The sequence below is a fragment of the Prionailurus viverrinus genome, chromosome D4 (assembly GCF_022837055.1).
Source record: "Prionailurus viverrinus isolate Anna chromosome D4, UM_Priviv_1.0, whole genome shotgun sequence".
Lineage (NCBI taxonomy): Eukaryota > Metazoa > Chordata > Mammalia > Carnivora > Felidae > Prionailurus > Prionailurus viverrinus.
Genome location: NC_062573.1, coordinates 57,266,863 through 57,287,641, shown reverse-complemented (window position 1 = coordinate 57,287,641; position 20,779 = coordinate 57,266,863). Strand labels below are relative to the sequence as shown.

Sequence of the window (20,779 nt, the reverse complement as noted above, 5' to 3'; positions counted from 1 at the left end):
TTCCCATTCTGTGTCTCCCTCTCTCTCTGCCCCTCCCCCGTTCATGCTCTGTCTCTCTCTGTCCCAAAAATAAATAAACGTTGAAAAAAAAAATTAAAAAAAAAAAGGTATTTCTAATTTTATAGCTTTTAGAGTTTTATTTTATATAAATAAAATTTTATTTTACATAAAACTTTAAAAGCTATAGAATTATAAATATATATAACATTTTTGACAACTGATGCCTCTCAGTATGTAGTTCAACTAGTACGTGGTCTCTTTATGTTTTCATAACTCCTCAAAGGCTGGGAAAAGCCAACAAGTGAGACACTGCACAAGGATACCACACTCTGAACATTTCAGGTCCTATCCCAAGGGTCCATTCGAAAGTGATAAAGAGTCTATACCATCACACATGGATAACTGAAGATCTGCTTGTAAAGTCCACATGCTGAACTCCTACAAGCTGTAAAACAGAGTTGATGGGTTTGTGATCCAACCTGTTTCTATCACGGTGTATAAAATGGATGTTGTTACCTAGAAGAGAGTAAGAATAAAAGGCAGAAGTTGGCATATAGTATTATTCATTAGATTTATTGCTTATTAGAATAAAGGAAGCAAAAGCAACTTTTAATTAATCCTAAGGGAAAAATTAATTGCCTGGAGTTCATAATATTCTCTATATAATGCTGTAATAATTTTTAATTAAGGTAATAAAGGATGAAAAGGATTATGGTTAAATAAGAGTGATACTTAATGTTTTATGAGATCTAAGGGGAAATATTCTTAAATTATAACCTCTGTTAGGTTTTATTAGATGTAATTAAATAAAATGTCCTGTCAAACAGACAGGAACAATACAGAACATAGATATCAAATGGAAAATCACATCTGTTTCTTAAATGTAATAATGGAATAAATCACTTGCTTAAAAAAAAATTCACTCTCAAACACTGATTTAATAGGCTATCTGCATTATAACCAGAGACCAAAAGAGGCTGAAAAGCAGGGCATTGAGACTGTTAAGACCTCCACAACAAACCTTTTATCTGCTCAAATAAAAAAACCCCCGTAATTTATTGGTCTAGATCTTTTTACTTTGATTCTTAGACTCAAAGCCAGATGTTGAACTTAAAACATTAGATTAGCTTTTTTAATTTCAACCTACAGCTGAAATTCTGTAATTCTTTGCATGTGTGTTTTTTCTTTTCAAATTTTTATTTAAATTCTAGTTAGTTAACATATAGTACAATATTGGTTTCAGGAGTAGAATTCAGTGATTCATCACTTACATACAACACCCAGTGCTCATCACAAGTGCCTTCCTTAATACCCATCACCCATCTAGTCCATCCGCCCCCCCCCACCTTCCTCCATCAACCCTCATGATTAATTATAAGAGGCATGTTCTCTGCATTATACTTAACTGTTGTCTATAGTATCACTGTAGATTTAATATCATGAATTGGCTTATTATCAAATAAGGCAAAATGAAATACTGGGTTAACTGTGATAGATTTGTGTAAATAAGTACACCCAGCTCTTTCCTTAGAGGAGCTACACTCCTTCCAGCAGAGTATCAAAATATTCTCTTTATTGAGTATGTTCCAGTGATGAACTCCGTGTGCTCATCACTCTTACACACCTGAACATGTGGTCACATGATACTGAGACAATGGAGATGAGGGGCTCACAACAGGTTGGACGATGGAAACAAGCCGTCCAAAACTATGGCTCAATGTCATTGAGGATAATCTATAGGACTCAGTCTCATAAAACAGGGCTTCTCTTCTGTCTGGTCTAACTGGTGTAAATTCACAAGAGAGGGAAAGAGATTGAATGACAGGTTTTAGCTAGCTAAAGTACTCTAACTGCAGAAAGCCAAAAAGCCATAATGTTTGGTCAAAAGCCTCCTTCTAAAGACTTTTAGACATCTGGAGTTTATTAAAGTAAAATTTTATAACTTCTAGAAGCTATGCTCACTATTGTGGGCAGTTTCAAAGAGGAAGAACTAAGAAAAATCTACTTAGTGCCTGTCCCTGACAATACTTGAACATGGTAGAGATCCAGTGGTCAACCAGTTAGCAATGTGGAGCCAAAGAAATTTCAGGTATTCCAATCAATAAAGCTACTAAAACTATGTGGCTTACAGTAATTGTTACTGAATGAGCTGACTTGCCTTCTGACACTAAGCAAGTCTTCTAGCCTTATTAGATATAAGTAACTGGATTGATTCTTCTATTGACGACCCCCCCCCCCAAAAGGCAGGGTGGGGGGAAAGCTTGAGGATTTTCTCTTATGTGGAAATGTTCACTTCCATGAACTTCTTATTTTATTTATTTTTATTTATTTTTTAAGAGAGAGAGAATATGCACAAGCTGGGAGAGGGGCTGGGGGAGGAGGGCGGGGGAGACAGAGAGAGAGAGAGAGAGAGAGAGAGAGAGAGAGAGAGAGAATCTTAAGCAGGTTCCACGCTCAGTGCAGACCCCAATGCGGGGCTCAGTCCCACAATCTTGGGACTACAACCTGAGCCGAAGTCAAGAGTCAGACATTCAACTGTCTGGACCACCCAAGTGCCCCTCCATGAACTTTTTAAACAGTTTTATAGCCATATACAATTCACCAAACCACCACTGACTTTCCTATCTCAAATACTGAAATCACTCAGGCACAGAATGATGGGCACATTACATCCAATAAACAGACACAAAATACACAGAAGCCTTTAAAAACAAAAGATACCCCCTGCCCCTACAAGCACAGAATGGTGACTATTACAATGTCAAATTGCCATTTTTACATGGTATCTATTTTATGAAGAAACTGGGTGGCCTCTTAACTTCTAAAAGGCACAAAAAGCATACTACTGGAATTGCACTTTGATGCTTACCTGGACCTAAAATGAGGGTTCCACCTTGCTGAGCAGGGTCTCCTTGAAAATCAAAAAGAGGGCCAGTCACTGCCCTCCACAGGCTCTGAATGCTTCCCGAGAGTACATTTGATTTTATATGGGGACTCTTTCCTGAAATATTGGGAATTGTCTTTAGATATTATCATTTTATGTTCAATTAGATATCAGAAGATAATGTTAGTACTTCTGTAAAACATTCACTCTCTCTTTCTGAAGTATAGTTGACACAGAATGTACATTAGCTTGGGGTATATAACAGCAATTCCACAGCTCTGTAGTTGGGCTGTGCTCACTACAAGTGTAGCTGCCATCTGTCATCATCCAAAGCGATTGAAATACCATTGACAATATTCCCTATGTTGTACCTTTCATTGCTATGACTTATTAATTCTATAACTGGTAGCCTGTACGTCCCAGTCCCCTTCACCCACTTTTGCCCATCCCCCTCTAAAACATTCTTTTTTTTTTTTTAAATTTTTTAAATGTTTATTTATTTTTGAGACAGAGAGAGACAGAGCATGAACAGGGGAGGGGCAGAGAGAGAGGGAGACACAGAATCAGAAACAGGCTCCAGGCTCTGAGCCATCAGCCCAGAGCCCGACGTGGGGCTCGAACTCACGGACCGCGAGATCCTGACCTGAGCCGAAGTCGGAGGCTTAACCGACTGAGCCACCCAGGCGTCCCTAAAACATTCTCTTTCTTGTGTGTTATCTTACTTTCAAGTTGTCTTTTTTTCTTCCTTCAAGGAAAGGTTTCTCAGCCTTTCACTATTGATATTTTGGAGCACACAAGTCTTTGTCCTGTGCAATGTACGATGTTCAGCAGCATCACTGCCCTGTGCACCCACTAGATGCCATAGCACCATTCACCAAGTTGTGACAACCAAAAATGTCTTCACACAATACCAAATGTCCCCTGATCGAGAACTACTACTTTAAAGGAAGAAGTCATGATATATCCCAATGCCACAGAAGAATGTCAGCTACAGACTTCTCAAATTGGTAGTGCTTTCCCTTTTCTCTTTAAAGGTTTTATTTTTAAGTAATCTCCACACTCAACATGGAGCTCGAACTCATAACCCCGAGATCAAGAGTCACATGCTCTACTGACTGAGCTGGCCAGGCGCCCCAGTGCTTTCCCTTTTAATACCCCATTTATCCTCTTTTGAGTCTCTCACCTACTATAAGTAACTACACTCCTTTTCAAGAGACACTGTGGCACAGACTATTATATGCTGGCAAAACCCATTTCCTTTTTCTGGGCCCACAGCTAAATTTCCTGGCAGTTTCGTATGGCCACGTGACTATGTTCTAACCCCTGAATAAAATGATTTGGGCCATTTCCAGGCCAACTCCTTAAAACCTCCCACAAGTGATTCTCCATATTCCCTCTACATTCTTGGAAGCCTTGGGTTGAAAATGACAGAGCCACAAGATGGAAGAGGCCTCAGTCCTTCCTACTGTGTTCCTGTTGGTATTGCTGCTTGGAAGAGAGACATCTGAATAGATATACCCATCTTGAAATTACCAGAAAAAGAACTAATCTTCTACTGTGTTATGCTACTGAGACTTTGGGAGTTCTCTGTAACAACAGCTACTCCAGCCACCTTTCCATCTCTCCTTGGCTGTCAGTTTTTCAGTCTCCTTTCCCACTGTGACTAATACTTCCCTTCCACTCCCACTGAGTAAAGGGACTCAGTCTCTTTACCCTTCTTGTAACTTATCTTTCTCCTATCCTTGCCTTTTATGTTTTGCTTTTGGCTTATTATTTACACTGCCTTTGACCTGCCTGAATTCCTAGTATTTCCAAATATCTATTATTTCCCTTCATCTCTACGACTCTTTTATTTGTTTCATGTTTCCATTATGATGGACACTGATGTTACCAAAAAACAAACACAGGCTCATTAGCTTAGAGACATGAGTAAAAGACTGGTTTACTGGTTTATAGGATTCTCTATCTAAAATAAATATTCAGAAATCCAAACTATTTCTTCAGGTCCAAAGATGGGGTCATTTAATATTTCTGAAACTTTAGAAATTCAATTGAAGGAGATTCCATGACCTAGAATTCGACAGTCTTTGCTTCAAACACGATCTAATTTTGCCCATTTGAATTTAGTTCATATGTATAAAACTCCTGTTTTTCAGTCTTCTACAAACCCATTATTTCCTGGCATGTAAGGGCTTTATTTTCTTATTTTGTCTTTATAAAATGTCCATTAATTTAAAATTATAATCTTTTTTTTTTAACGTTTATTTATTTTTGAGACAGAGAGAGACAGAGCATGAATGGGGAGGGTCAGAGAGAGGGAGACGCAGAATCCGAAACAGGCTCCAGGCTCTGAGCTGTCAGCACAGAGCCCGACGCGGGGCTCGAACTCACGGACCGTGAGATCATGACCTGAGCTGAAGTCGGCCGCTTAACCGACTGAGCCACCCAGGCGCCCCTTAAAATTACAATCTTATTTTTTAGTGTCTTAATTTCCAAGTAGGACTATTCTGAGACTTATGCTTTTTCAGAGAGGAACTTGTAAAAGATGATCTTATGAGAAAATAATGTTTTCTGGTTAGAAATACAGTACTTTAACACAGGTCAGAAGAGTTTAAAAGATTTAAATATACCTTATCTAATAACTACAAGCATAAGTTTTGTTTCAAATTCATCTGTTTTCTTTTCAATTCTGTATTTTTATTGTGCCTGCGAATGGTGAGGTGTTACTAAGATGAAGCTCACAGTTTAGATCTAAAGTGCTAAATGATAAACAGAACTTACACACACTGGGACTATTATAACACAGAAAACAGTCTACCAATAAGTAAGGCTCACAATCTATACATTGCAATTTCCTATACCAAGGAGAAAAAAGGAAATAGTAAACTCTGTTTATGATAGCTCATTATTAGTTTTAATAAAATTTAGGTTGCTTTTTTGAAAAAACATCAGTAAAGCAATCGTATCAACTCTATGTCATAAATAGCTCCTGACCCATCCCCTCCTCTTCATCTCCATTTTCTGCCCGAGCACTTCTTTCTAGTCTATTGCTACACCCTACTATAACTGTATCAGTGGCTCTGGCTTGGCAAGTTCTAAATACTCCACCACAATGGACACATGGCTATCACTTCTCTACCTAAAATGCTTGTGTGACATCCCTACTGCCTCCAGAGCAAATCCAAACTCCTTGGCTGGTCACCCCAGACTCAGTCTGAAATGGCCAACACCTGTCCCCTGGCTCACACCAATTCCTCAACTGGCTCCTAGACTCTGGCGTGATGCAGGGATCTGCACTTCTCCAAGGGCCACAGTTTTTCATGCCCATGTGCTTTTGCATGTGCTTTCTGTCAGCAGCACCCTTCTCCAGACTCATCTCACCCAGCTAACTCCTTTAAGAGTAGGCTTACGGGGCGGAGCGCCTGGGTGGCTCAGTTGGTTAAGTGTCCAACTTGAGCTCAGGTCATGATCTTGCAGATCACAAATTTGTGCTGACAGCTCAGAGCCCGAAGCCTGCTTTGGATTTTGTGTCTCCCTCTCTCTCTGCCCCTCCCCTGCTCGTGCTCTGTCTGTCTGTCTGTCTCTCTCTCAAAAATAAATAAGCATTAAAAAAAAAATTGAAAAAGAAAGAAGAGTGGGCTTAGGTGACACCTCCTCTGGAGAAGCCTTCCCAGATTCTTCTCTGCCCTCATATTTCTGGTAATGATATTCTCCTTACATGTTTTCTAGTACAAGCCCTTAAATTGTAATCAGCTGTTCGCTTCTGTTTCCTAGAGAAGAGTATGAGTTTCAGGATGGCAGGGGCTGTTTATCACTGTTCTTCTGGGAGCATCCACCAAAGTGGGGATTACTGACAAGAGCGCAACAATATTTTTTGAGAGTGAATGATTTGAGTTTGAGTTCTCTCATTTGGCATTTTTTTTAATTAAAAAAATTTTTTTAATTGATTTTTGATAGAAAGAAAGAGAGAGAGAACAGGGGAAGGGCAGAGAGAGAGGGGAGACATAGAATCTGAAGCAGGCTCCAGGTTCTGAGCTGTCAGCACAGAGCCCAACGGGGGGCTTGAACTCACGACCACGAGATCATGACCTGAGCCAAAGTTGGACACTTAATTGACTGAGCCACCCAGGCACCCCTTCTCATTTGGCATTTTAGAAGCCACATTCTTTCCACCTAAAACACACAGCAATGGTTCACCTAAAGCTGATGAAGCTCTGTTAATTATAAAGAATTGTGCTAAGGGCAGGGAATATGGACCACATAACAATGAATAAAATTTCAAATTCTTCAAATAACCATAGTATCTGCACACCTTAATCACTAATAGAGTATATAATAAAGTACAAGGTGCTATTAAAGTACAATGAGGGAAGCAATAACTTCTGCTTGAAGGGCCCCTTTGAGTTGGGCTTCAATGAAAACAGATTTCATCAATTAAAGAACATATACTATTCAAAGCTATGGTGTTGAAGTAGCAAAATATATGAACTCAAGCAATATTATTTTTTCATTGAATTACAAAAGTAAAATGTACTTACTATTAGGGGTGCCTGGGTGGCTCAGTCAGTTAAGCATCCAACTCTTGAATTCAGATCAGGTCATGATCTCACAGTTGGTTCAAGACATCAAAGCCCACTTCAGGCTCTGCCCTGATGGCGTGGAGCCTGCTTGGGATTCTGTCTCTCCCTCTCTCCCTACCCCTCCTCTACTCACACATGTGCTATCTCTCTCTCAAAATAAATAAACGTTAAAAAAAAATGTACTCCCACTGTTAAAAGTACAAAAGCCACTTTTCTAACTTCTATACCTTGGGGTAAGCATGGCAGTATCTTTTAAAACCTTTTTCATTACACACACATATACATACTCTTGATCTTTATGAAAATGGTTTTTATTTCCACAAAAACAGAATCAAACCAAAAACAGTGTTCTGCAACTTGCTTTCTTCACTCCTTTGGTACTTCACAGCTTTCTATGTCATTACACCTAGGAAATGAATCCTTGAGAATCTGGTGTATCTGGCCCACTTACTAGAATCCTAAAAACCAGCCTGATTTATGAGTTTACCATTCGTTTCTCTATGCACACATACACAAATGTAAAATACACCACCAGCATTTTCTGATGGGACGTGTCATGTCTTACCTGAAGGGGCAATTTCTTCACCTCTTTTCATTCCTAATTTTTTATAAATTTCTCTCTCAGGATCAACATAGATTTCATGAGAATACCCAGTCAGTTTGCAGAAAGGCTAAAAAAAGATAATATTTGGAATTTGTATTAGTAAAAATGAGAGAGAAAAGTAATGATAACCTATCTTTATTTTTGTAAATTTAATCTACACTTAGTTGTTCAAATAAAATAATTTTTATGTCTGAAACTGATTTAATCTGTTGGTTTTGCAATTTCTGATGATACCTTTACCTCAATATGATGGTAGGATGACTGTCCAATCACTATAAGGGTGACATTTGCTTCCTTTAGGAGAAAAAAAGGACAGGTACACATTACCAGAAATTATATATGTTTTATAAAACTCCCCCTTATTCAACTCTTTTGTTCCATTCTAATGCCACCTATAGGCTTCTAGAAGAATGAAATAAACAGCAAAATTGTGTGAATCAAAATAAAGAAATGTATGCTAAAATGTTCAGTTAATTCAGTTGGTCTTTTGCCAAGAAAGAACTTCAAAATAATATAGCCAATAATTCTTTCCTCTCCCCAAAGACATACATTAAAAAAGAATAAAAATTATTGGAGGGTTTTTAAAAATCAGATAATTTTACTTTTTCACATCCCAATTACTAATGCCTGAGGGAAACAGATCTTAGTTTTATAAAGGTTGCCCAATTTTTTCACTCAAAAATTCACCTGGGGACAAACGTATATGTATCTGAAAAAAAGCGTGTATGTGGATGTCCTAGGAATGTGGAAAGCGCATCCTAACAAATATAAATGTTCACCTTTAAGATATATTAGTATTTTCGCATAGTCAACAACTATTTGCAGTGCTCTTATTACAAAAATAAAAGGAATAAAATAGCAATAATTTCTAGCATTTGTGCTTTTGGTCATTATCATTCAACATTTACAAATAAGTTACTAACATCTAAATTATTATGATTAGTACATATTAGCAGGCAGTACATAGAAAAGTAAAGCAGGACAAAAATATATCTCTAACCTCTGTCTACTTTTTTAAAGTGTTGGGAGAGATGTGCAGGAAGGTGATAATACGGGTTTGTGAGAGTCTGTTCTGGAGATGTGTCATACTCACCACACCTCGCTTCTTAATAAATGACAGGTGACTTTCACAAGGTCGCCCTGAGGCAAGGCACACTGCTGCTCACTCTCAGGAAACTTACTTGTAAGAAACTCTTGGGGATTTTGGCCAGATCTTCTACGTATTCCTTGCAGATGTAACACAGGAAATGCTGAAATCCCAACACGGCAAAAAGGGCAAGTTAGCAACTATAAAAGACCAAGTACTTTGTTACTCATGACGCCACTCGAGGTGGACAGAAAAAGGTGTGAAGGGCGCTCGAGGTGCATTAAAATTGGGCCGCACCCGCTCTTAGGCCTCGTTTGCTGGGAGAATGTACTTGGCTTGGCGGGCTATTTTTCCATTCCTATTAAAGGAAGCCAGAAGGGCAGTTCGTATTCCGGAAGCCTCTACTGACCAGCAATGGGGATGGCCACGCCCAGGGAGACCTCACTCTTGGGCCTTGAACCTTCTCAGGGACCCGATGTCCCCCAGCCGAGGCTACAGAAGCAACCTCCATCCCAGCCTGCCGCAAGGTCCCTGCTCTGGGCCGCCCCTCTGCCTGCGCTCACCCTCACGAAGACCACGATAACCCGGCGCTCCCGAAACAGCGCGCCGAACGGCACCTGCCTCCCGGAGGCGTCCAGCACAGACAGCTCGGCCACTGTTGCGGCCAGGGGCTGCCCGCGCTCGGGGCCGCTAGGGACTGCGGCCGGGGCGGCGCGGCCGCTGACCTGCCGCGTTACCGGGGCGAGGGCAAGGTCGGCCATCGCGCCCAGCATCTGCCCGGCCGGCCAGGGATCGCGCCCACGGGGCTCAGGCTGATCGCATACGCTGTGCCAGACGGGTCGAGGCCGATCAGAGCGCACCCGGCGGAGTAATTCGGCACTGGGGATGGGACGCAAGACTGGGCGGGACTCAGGGCGGAGCGGGGCAGGACGCACGGGGCGGAGCTGCGTGGGGTCCCGGCCCGCGGGGGCAACCCTCGTGGCGGCGGGGTGGGGCGCAACCTGGGTGGGGCGGAGCTGAATGCGGGGTGGGGCGGGGCGCAACCGGGGAGGGGCGGGACGGAGCTCCCGGCGGGCCGTAGGGCGGAGCACAAGGGGCGGAGCTGCGTGGGCTTCCGTCGGGCGTGGACGCTGGGTCGCGGCCCGCTGGGCGCTGGTAGACTGCAGTGTACGGGGACTGGATGGGGCGCACACCGTAGCTACGAGATGAGGCTCCGCTGGCCGCGATGCGCAGGCAAGCTTAAGCTGCACGGGTGTTTTCTGACTCAGTCACTATAGGTAGGAAGAGGGAGAGGGGTCCAGGGGAGAAAAAGTTGTTTAGGAAGGACGCAGCCCCCTGCTTCGGCCGAAGTTACTTCTTACTTATAGAACCAGTTACCAATTTAAAGAATTTTCTTCTCAGAACAGCCACATTTATGATTTAACAGACTTATTGTATTTTCCTTCTATTCCGTTTTTAACCGAGCCCCTCCTTAGTTCTGGTGTTTTGTTTTGAGGTGTCATTAATACACAGTGTAATGAATACATCTTAGGTGTAGAGTTAATTTTTATTTTTAAAATAAATATTTAATTTTAACTTAATTTAATTTTTTTTTTAATTTTAGAGCACGCGCGGGCGTGGGAGAGGGGCAGAGGGAAAAAGAGAGAATCCCAAACAAGCTCCACACTCAGTGTGGGGCCTGATCTCAGAACCCTGGGTCATGACCTGAGCCAAAATCCGGAGTCAAAGGCTCAACCGACTGAGCTATCCAGGTGCCCCAAATCTTTAATTTTTAATTGAAAGATTGCCAACATTTTATCATGGATATTTTATTTTTTTATTAAAAAATGTTTTTGTACTGAATTGGGTTTTTATTACAACTATTATTTGTATACACATGGTCAAATGACATAAGTCATTACATAATTTGACATGCAATTATTAAATATAAAATGCAAAATTATTTTTGACATTTATTTCTTAAGGACATGAATGGGCTTTTCCCCCGATTCTTGTATCTGTGAATAAATATTATTCATTTTGCTAATAGAATTCTGCTCAGCATAAAGGATGCCACCATAAGATTTAAAATACACATCTCTTGATTTATGTTTATGCATTTTTGTTGAGTATATACCCAGGAGAATAATGATTGGGTCATTGGATGTGCATTTCTTCTTTTTTTTTTTTCTGACCGTGATTAAACAAGGAGTTTTTATTTATTTATTTAATTTTTTATTAAGTTTTTAATTTCAGTTTCAGGTGTACGTATCTTGGATATTTTACAACACGCTCAAAAAATTGAAAGAATTGTGCAGTGAACACTCCTGGGTCCACCATCTAGTTTCTATCGATAATGTTTTACTCTGTCACTTTTCTGCCAGAGTCCAGCCCCAGCAGGTCCAGGGGTTCCTGAAGGATGAATGGCATCGGCGAAAATAACAAACAGACAATAGCAGTGTGTTAGATAGGCCGCTTTATTGTGGCAAGCGTGGCATTATATTTGTTAGCAAATTCCTTATAGCATGTGTCATCTATGCTTTCTGGCATTACCTAATTCTAAAAATGTTCTTTTGTGTAATCACCCGTTAAGGAACAACATAGTTATTTTCTTGTAACATTTCCTCTTGCCCTTTCAAGGTCATCTAGCTCTCAACACCTCAAGTGGAACCTTTACAGGGACATGACTTCTTAATTGTTCCTTTGAACCATCTGGGATACAAGGAACAAAAGTATTCGCTTTGGTCTGGGGTGCCCAGAGGGAGGCAAGAGGGCCCTGGGAACCCATGCCTTATGTGCTCCCAGAGAGACAATGTATACCTAGGAACTAATGAACCATTCTGTACCTTAACCCACCAGGTCCAGATGTGCTCTGGAATGCCTTCTGGCAGCCAAGTGGGCCTGGGGGTTGGAGTAACTTGTATCCATAGATACATTCCTTTGTTACCGGAATTGGGGATTTCGAACCCATTTGTCCCCCTCCTTGGCTGGGAAATATATGGGGCTATCCTTCCTTTAGGTAGAGGAGTCTTTATAGGGGGTGGCAAAGGCTGGATGTAGGGCCACTAATTTCCCTGCGGAATCTTCTTTCTTTCCCCAATGGTTTTTCTCCCCGAGGGGCCTGTCATGGGCAATTCCCCAATCAACAAATCCCCATGTACTTTCATTGGTAGGGAGGCTGCCCTGACCATCGCTAAGGCCAAATTACATAAAAGCAGGAGTACAAGAAGCTTCACTTTTGGTGGGCCGCCATGCAGTCCCGATCCGTCCACCGCCTGGGCCCTGCCATCAGGCTGGTTGGATAGCTTGGCTTCTGGCACTTTTCTGTGCATCTCTGCACAGTCGAATGAGTTTTGGCTGATTGTCCACCCCTGTTATTCACATCCCTATGAAAATATGGAAAATTTTCATCACTGGAACAAACTCCTTTAATTCTACTTTGTGTGTGTGTGTGTGTGTGTGTGTGTGTGTGTGTGTGCAAGGTAGTGATTTAAATATTTTAAGTCAAAGAACAAAGTAGGTTTGCAGCAATTTTTGCAAGTGCCACAGACAAGAAGAAGCTAAGATGCATAGGTTCAACTTCTTTTGCTAAGACCACCAATTTTTTTATTATTAATTTTTGTATTTGAGTGTTGTGTTGACACACAATGTTACCATTAGCTGCAGGTGTAAACATGGTGCTTCAACAAGTTTAAACATTATGCTATGCTTACCACAAGTGTAGCTACCATCTGGCACCATATAACACTATTATAATATTGACTGTATTCCTTATGCTGTGCCTTTTATTCCTGTGACTTCTTTATTTCGTAGCTGGAAACCTGTATCTCTCTCTCCCTTTCACCTGTTTTGCCCATCTACTCCCCATCCCCTCTGGCAACCATGAGTTTGTTTTCTGTGTTTACAGGTCTGATTCTGCTTATTTATTTGTTTGTTTTGTTGTTTTTTTTTTTAGATTCCACAGTGAGTGAAATCGTATGGTATTTGTTTTTCTCAGTCTGACTATTTCACTTAGCATAATACAGTAAAACCTTGATTTGGGAACATAATTCATTCTGGAAACACGCTTGTAATGCAAAGCACTTGTATATCAAAGAAAATTCCCCCATAAGAAATAATGGAAACTCAGATGATTCGTTCCACAACCCAAAAATATTTATATAAAAATGATCACAAGGGGTGCCTGGGTGGCTCAGTTGGTTAAGTGTCCGACTTTAGCTCAGGTCATGGTCTCACAATTCGTGGGTTCAAGCCCCTCATCGGGCTCTGTGCTGACAGCTCAGAGCCTGGAGCCTACTTCAGATTCTGTCTCTCTCTTTCTCTGCCCCTCCCTCCTCACACTCTGTCTCAAAAATGAATAAATGTTAAAAAACTTAAAAATAAATAAAAATAAAAATGATCAGAATACTGTAATATAATACAAAATATGAAGAAAAAATAACCTGCACTTACCTTTGAAAACTTTCCTGGTTCATGTGAGGGAGACGAGAGAGGAGGGTTGTTGTGTAGGAAGACTTTCACTCTCACTAATGGAATCTTTGCTGTCTTTTGGCTCAATGGTATCTTTTTCTTTTCATGCAACTTTAACAAGGAACCTATCCAATGACACTTGCTTTTGCCTCCTTTTGAGGATTTCACAGAAATGTGACCTTGCATTGTTGTTAAACAGATTCATTGCTTGCACGCTGCTACAGCCTTATTCGGGTGGTGCTTTTCTACAAAATTTTGCATTGTTTCCCACATTTTACACATCTCCCTAATTTCATTTGAAGTGAGAGATTCCTCTACCTTTTTCTCCTCCTCCTCTGCAGACAAGACACAGACTTAGACTTCTTATGAAATCTTGCAATTCCAGCTACTTGCATACCTCATTTGTACTTCATGATGATGTCTTTCTTCCACTGTAATCATCCCCTTCTTCTTTTTTTTAAATTTTTTTTTATTAATGTTTATTTATTTTTGAGAGAGACAGAGTGAGAATGTGGGAGGGGCAGAGAGAGAGGGAGATACAGAATTCGAAGCAGGCTCCAGGCTCTGAGCTGTCAGCACAGAGCCTGATGTGGGGCCTCAACTCACAAACTGTGAGATCATGACCCGAGCCGAAGTCAGACACTCAACCGACTGAGCCACCCAGGTGCCCCTCATCCCGTTCTTCTTACCGCCTTTCTTTTCCACCTTTTTCTGCATGGGGGTCATTGTATATGCTCACACGGATGTTGACTACAGTACAGTATTAAGAAATTCTTGTCATATACCATATTTAATGTAAGTGGCAATAAGGCAGCAGAGGAAAGGGTCTATTTCTGCAGGCAGCCTGACCTAGAATGAAGCAAAGCATTCCTAAGCTTACTCTTGTATGGAAAAGCAAAGGACTGTCCATTGGTGCTTTGAAGTGACAAAAATACACTAGTTAGTGTCAGTTGTGGGCACCTCCCACTGTTCTGAAAAATCACTGATTTCTGCCAAACACTGAGGCCTGAGACAGAGAATCTGAGCATGGGAGACAATCATCCACAATCCCACAGCAAAAGAGAGAGAGAGAGAGAGAAGGACCATTGACTCAGTAGTGATCACGTGACATTCGGAGTCATGTACTGCTATTGCAAGACATCACTCCTTTATCAAGTTAAAATGTATTAGAAATGTTTGCTCATCTTGAGGAACACTCGCAGAACAAGTTATTCACAATCCAGGGTTTTACTGTGCTGTTTAGGTTCAACCATGTTGTCACAAATGGTATGATCTTGTTCTTTTTATGATTGCATAATACTTCTCTGTATGTGTGTGTTTTACTTTTCAAGAGTTGGTATGAAGGCACCTGGAAGGCACAGTCAGTAGTCAGTATAGCATGCCACTCTTGATCTCCGGGCCTTTGAGTTCAAGCCCCACATTGGGTGTAGAGCCTACTTTAAATAGATAGATAGATAGATAGATAGATAGATAGATAGATAAACAAACCTATTTTAGAAATGTACTAGATAGAATAGGGGCACCTGGGTGGCTCAATCGGTTAAGTGTCTGACTTCGGCTCAGGTCATAGTCTCACAGTTTGTGAGCTCGAGCCCGTGTTGGGCTCTGTGCTGACAGCTCAGAGCCTGGAGCCTGCTTTGGATTCTGTGTCTCCCTCTCTCTCTGCCCCTCCCCTGCTCACACGGTCTCTCTCTCTCTCTCTGCCCCTCCCCTGCTCACACGGTCTCTCTCTCTCTCTCTCTCTCTCTCTCTCTCTCAAAAATAAGTAAAACATTAAAAAAAAAAAATAAAAAGATGTTCTAAATGTTTCAAGAGTACTCCCCCCCGCCCCAAGATGTTTTTTAAGTAAAAAACAGACTCCTCAAGTGAGACAACCCACCTGAGTGTGTAAGAGGGCTGGGAGGGATGAGGACGATGGAGTTAGATGACTTGGCATCAGTTTTGTAGAAGTCTCTACCAGTGTGAAAATGAGTAAAGGACACCTCATTTAAAATGAAGTATGGAAAAAACAATAATAAAATGGAATTCAGAAGCCATGAAGGGGAAATTTTCATGCAGATGCCACTCCTTGCAGCCTGTACAACCAGCAGGAAGAAGGAAGATGAGAATTATCTTGACTTGGGGCGTCTGGGTGGCGCAGTCGGTTAAGCGTCCGACTTCAGCCAGGTCACGATCTCGCGGTCCGGGAGTTCGAGCCCCGCGTCGGGCTCTGGGCTGATGGCTCAGAGCCTGGAGCCTGTTTCTGATTCTATGTCTCCCTCTCTCTCTGCCCCTCCCCCGTTCATGCTCTGTCTCTCTCTGTCCCAAAAATAAATAAACGTTGAAAAAAAATTAAAAAAAAAAAAAGAATTATCTTGACAAGAGAGGGCATGTTTCACTTACGAGTTTATCTCCTGCTTTTAAGATAAAGGAAGATCCCATGGGGGCGCCTGGGTGGCTCAGTCAGTTAAGTGGCTGACTTCGGCTCAGGTCATGATCTCGCGGTCCGTGAGTTCGAGCCCTACGTCGGGCTCTGTGCTGACAGCTCAGAGCCTGGAGCCTGTTTCAGATTCTGTGTCTCCCTCTCTCTGACCCTCCCCCATTCATGCTCTGTCTCTTTCTGCCTCAAAAATAAATAAACATTAAAAAAAAAAAAGATAAAGGAAGATCCCTCTCTTCCCAGCAACATGCTAACTACTGCTTGTGACCAGTGAGAAACCACCACAGCTGCAGACTCTTATTCTTCTCCAGTGAACTTGTTCAAAACAAATCTCCCAAATTTTCCCAAAGGCCTAATAAAAGCTGGACTTCCCTTTGTTTCTTCATACTTGCCTGTGGTTTGTCATAGTTTGTCCCAAATTGCAGTCCCTTTGCTATTGCCAAATAAATTCATTTTGCTGATAAAATAACTGGCTGTTTTATTTTTAAGGTTGATACCAGGTAGTCTTTTAGGCCTGCTTCTAGTTCCACCCTAATTTCTCCTAAGGCAGGCTGTATGTAGGCAGGCATAGGGGAATTTAGGAATTTCTGCAGCCTCTAGGAGACCCCCATTGGCCCCAGACTTGGGGGTTAATCTTGTACTGGGGTTTCTCATAGTTGGTGACCATGTGTCCAGAACTCCTGGGACGGGGCCAGATAACAGACTTCGTCTTTATAAGTTCACCCGCCTTTGTATCTGGATTTGCAACTCAGAAAATGTGATCCTCTATTCTATTTGTCTAGTTGAAGCCCTTTAGAGTCACCCATATCCTGGACAGAGTGCTAGTGAGGTAGATGTGACTAGTGTCTGCCACAAAGTGTGGGAGAAACTGATCCTGTATCCTCTGGCTTGCAGCTGTGTGATGTATACGTTATTGGACACATATTTAAGTGCTTTGTTTGAGAAACCTGCAGTGGGTTTAGACATTTTAAAGCATAGATCTGTTGCTAAATCAAGAAATAGGTGTTGGGGTGCCACAGTGTACTTACACAGTATGTACAGCAGGATATTTTAAATATTTGAGGAAATGGGTCATCTGTCTGACATCTTGCCTGTAAGTAGAGATAGTAAAGATGGTTCATGATTTGACATTTCTTTTCTACTGCATTTCTTTGAATGACATCATATCTTTGCAAAGCTGGGTTTTCAACAGCTGTGATAAAAATCTGGAACCACACAAAAATTACTGTGGAACAGGAAACCAGGGTGGTGGTGTCCAATCTGATTTCAAGGATTGAGGAGTTGTATAGTGCCCAACAGGCACACATCCTGGAATGAAATAAAAATGTGACATTTTCTTTTCATTTGTAGCTTTATCTTCAAACAGCGATTAGGTTGTTAAAATATAAATACTTATTAAGTTGTTTGGACCCTACTTCTTTTTTTTTTTTAATAACTTTTAAATATTTATTTATTTTTAGAGGGAAAGAAGGAGAGACAGAGAATCCCAAGCAGGCTCTTTGTGTCAGCTCAGAGCCCGATGTGGGGCTCAAACCCCTAAACCGTGAGATCATGACCTAAGCCGAAATCAAAAGTTGGTTGCTTAGCTGACTGAGCCACCTAGGTGCTCTGGACCTAACTTCTTCTTCTTTTTTTTTTTTTTTTTAACGTTTATTTATTTCTGAGACAGAGAGAGAGAGACAGAGCATGAACAGGGGAGGGTCAGAGAGAGAGGGAGACACAGAATCTGAAACAGGCTCCAGGCTCTGAGCTGTCAGCACAGAGCCCGACGCGGGGCTTGAACTCACGGACCACGAGATCATGACCTGAGCCAAAGTCAGCCGCTTAACCGACTGAGCCACCCAGGCGCCCCTCTGGACCTAACTTCTAAACGAAGGGAACTGACAGGAATTTCTGTTGCCCTAAAGGTGCTGTGAGCCGAGTGTTTGGGAACCTCTAAATGAGACGGTAAGCTCCTTGCCTTCTGCAGCACTGTACTATCTTCACAGACCGACATGAGGCCTGGCACATAGTAGGCCTCGGTGAGTATTGTTTGGGGAATGCATGGAATAGGTGAGAAATGGTGGTGCCGGGAAAGCTCAGCCAGCCAGTGTGCAGTGAGTATGAGTGGGAGCAGGGCAGTCAGAGTGCTTCACAGGTCGGGTGTTTCCCACTGGTTGAAACAGGCAGGGCAGAGCTCAGAGAACACATCCAATGCAGTCTGGCCAGTCCACAGAAACCTGTCCACCTAACACCCAGCCAGTTCTATTTCCGCTTAGATTATTCCAGAGATGGGCCTCACCTGACTGTAGATGTTCAGGTTTCCTTGGCTTAGTTGCTAACCACTGACTCTAACAAGAATTTTCACACTGATCATCCCAATAGCTATCAAAAGTCCCCAAAACTGCCTGGTTGGACTCAAGTTTATGTTAATTATCAACTATTTTAGCCCACTTAGAGAACCCTAACCTGCTACCTTCTGGTTATTTGGTGCACTGCACACTTCAGTATTTTTAAGCATTTGTTACAATTAGGATTAAATAAGTATTTGTTTCTTTTCCATTTTTTTAAAAATTTTTTTAATGTTTATTTTTGAGACAGAGACAGAGCATGAATGGGGGAGGGTCAGAGAGAGAGGGAGACACAGAATCTGAAACAGGCTCCAGGCTCTGAGCTGTCAGCACAGAGCCCGACGTGGGGCTCGAACTCACAGACCACGAGATCATGACCTGAGCCGAAGTCGGACGCTTAACTGACTGAGCCACCCAGGCACCCCATCTTTTCCATTTCTTAAGTAGACTATAAACTCCCTGAAAAAAAGTCCATGTCTACTTTGTTCTATCTCTAAAATCTATCACAGAGAAAGTACCCAAGAAATATTCATGAATGCATGAACTTCCTTTTGCTTGTCTTTAAGTCTTCCTCTTGCACGCACTTCTTCCTCCACCTATCCTCCCCTCTCCCCAGTTTCTCTTTTCCTTCTCCCCAAGCACACCTGGCTGAGTGCTGTGACTGTACCTTGGTCTGAAAATAGTGCATTATTGGTTTATTCATCTCTGCTGCTGTCACTAATGCACCTTGGTTTTTCTGAAGCAAGGAATGTAGTTCCCAAGAGGTTAATTCCTCAAGAAGTAACTCAGGGGTGTCTGTCTGGCTCAGTTGGAGGCTCATGTGACTCTTGATCTCGGGGTGGTGTGTTTGACTTGGGTGTGGAGATTACTAAAAAGGAAAAGGAAAGAAAGAAATAGGAAGGAAGGAAGGAAGGAAGGAAGGAAGGAAGGAAGGAAGGAGAAAAGAAGTAACTTAGGCTGACCCATCAGGTGCCAATATGCCCCATCAGCCTTTTGAAGAGGGCCTTTCTCAGAGAAATAAAAGTAAAGGACTTTGTTGTACAGTAAAAAGCTATCTGTGAAAGGCAACTTTTGGGTTTTATCATTAGCTGTTAATTTTTAGTGTGAATAGAGTGCAGTATTAGCAGGGTGAATTAAATACATAGATAATAGAGAATTTTAGAAACCATGTAGACCCGTGGAGGTCAGGAATCTGACCCAGTGAGGGTACCTCACAAGTTCAAGCTCGGTTCCCTTCAGGCCTGGTCCGGTTCAGTGACCTCCTGTCCAGCCTTCATTCCAGCAGGTGCTAATGGTGTTTTCAGCCTGCTCCTTCCAGTAGTTCTCTGTGAAGGCCTTCCTGTACATGGGGACAAACATTCTTTCTGAGTCACTTCTCCAGATGAAGGTGGGAATCACCACAGGAACATACTGATGTTCGTTTGTAAGCCATAAAATGTCTTGCATTTATAAGGCATTATTATTACTACAAAAGAATTCTAGAGGGCGCCTGGCTTGCTCAGTCAGTAGAGCACGCAACTCTTGATCTTGGGGTTGTGAGTCTAAGCCCCACATTGGAGGTAAAGTTTACTTTAAAAAAAAAAAAAAGAATTTCCAGAAAGCTTTAGACAATAAGTCTCTAGATAAACAAAAATTAAGAGAAATTCTGTAAATACCTGGCCAATACTCTTCAAAAGTGTCATAAAAGCCAAAGACTAAGAAACCATCACAGATGAGAGATAAGGAGTCATGACAACATGGTATTTTGTATTGGATCCTGGAGCAGATAGAGGGTATTAGTAGAGAAATTGAGGAATTCCAAATAAAGTCTGTACTTCAATGAGTTTAGTTTTGACAAATGTATCATAGTCGTGTAAGATGTTAACAGAGGTAAGTGAGTAAAGGGTAAATAGGAACTCTGTACTGTTTTGCAATTTATCTGTACATCTAAAATTAGATCAAAATAACAGTTTTTAAAAAAATGTTCTAGTGTCCAAGTGACCCAGAAAGAAGTATGTGTACAAGCTACAAATGATTACCACAGAATGTGTTTTATTCTGGTTTGGTGTTTCATTTGGTTACTTTCAGGTGTATTTTTTAAAAATTTTATTTAACTGCAATGTATTATGGTTTCCTTTACATTTTTTTAAAATTTTTTTTAACGTTTATTTATTTTTGAGACAGAGAGAGACAGAGCGTGAACAGGGGAGGGTCAGAGAGAGAGGGAGACACAGAATCCGAAACAGGCTCCAGGCTCCGAGCTGTCAGCACACAGCCTGATGTGGGGCTTGAACACACGGACCGCGAGATCATGACCTGAGCTGAACTCGGCCGCCCAACCGACTGAGCCACCCAGGCGCCCCTGGTTTCCTTTACATTTTAAGGATACAAATTGTTTTTCATGTAAACTCCTTAATCTCTGTACTCAGGATATAACAGGTAGAACT

General features: G+C 41.6%; 1 protein-coding gene and 1 long non-coding RNA gene across 14 annotated transcripts in view; one reads left to right on the top strand and one right to left on the bottom strand.

Annotated features, from left to right (window-relative positions):
- The window catches only part of PRXL2C (peroxiredoxin like 2C), a 58,052-nt gene extending 48,015 nt beyond the window's left edge, over positions 1 to 10,037 (bottom strand). For 4 of the 12 annotated variants that reach the window (XR_007146098.1, XM_047829093.1, XM_047829096.1 and 1 more), the window contains exons 1-6: positions 9,719 to 10,037; positions 9,250 to 9,318; positions 8,309 to 8,362; positions 8,030 to 8,135; positions 2,870 to 3,001; positions 395 to 516 (exon numbers count right to left, since the gene is read on the bottom strand). Coding sequence is in view for 11 of the 12 variants with exons in the window: in XM_047829093.1 (XP_047685049.1) it covers positions 395 to 516; positions 2,870 to 3,001; positions 8,030 to 8,135; positions 8,309 to 8,362; positions 9,250 to 9,318; positions 9,719 to 9,928 (693 nt within the window). In the remaining variant the exon portion in view is untranslated. Of the gene's footprint in view, positions 1 to 238; positions 517 to 2,869; positions 3,002 to 8,029; positions 8,136 to 8,308; positions 8,363 to 9,249; positions 9,319 to 9,718 lie in introns of those variants that run through there. The other 8 variants (XM_047829099.1, XM_047829100.1, XM_047829095.1 and 5 more) reach the window with 7 other exon arrangements.
- Positions 10,038 to 10,281: 244 nt separating this feature from the next.
- The window catches only part of LOC125149923 (uncharacterized), a 31,428-nt gene continuing 20,930 nt past the window's right edge, over positions 10,282 to 20,779 (top strand). For both annotated transcript variants that reach the window (XR_007146099.1, XR_007146100.1), the window contains exons 1-2: positions 10,282 to 10,432; positions 17,931 to 18,044. This is a non-coding gene — a long non-coding RNA (uncharacterized LOC125149923). The remainder of the gene's footprint in view (positions 10,433 to 17,930; positions 18,045 to 20,779) is intronic.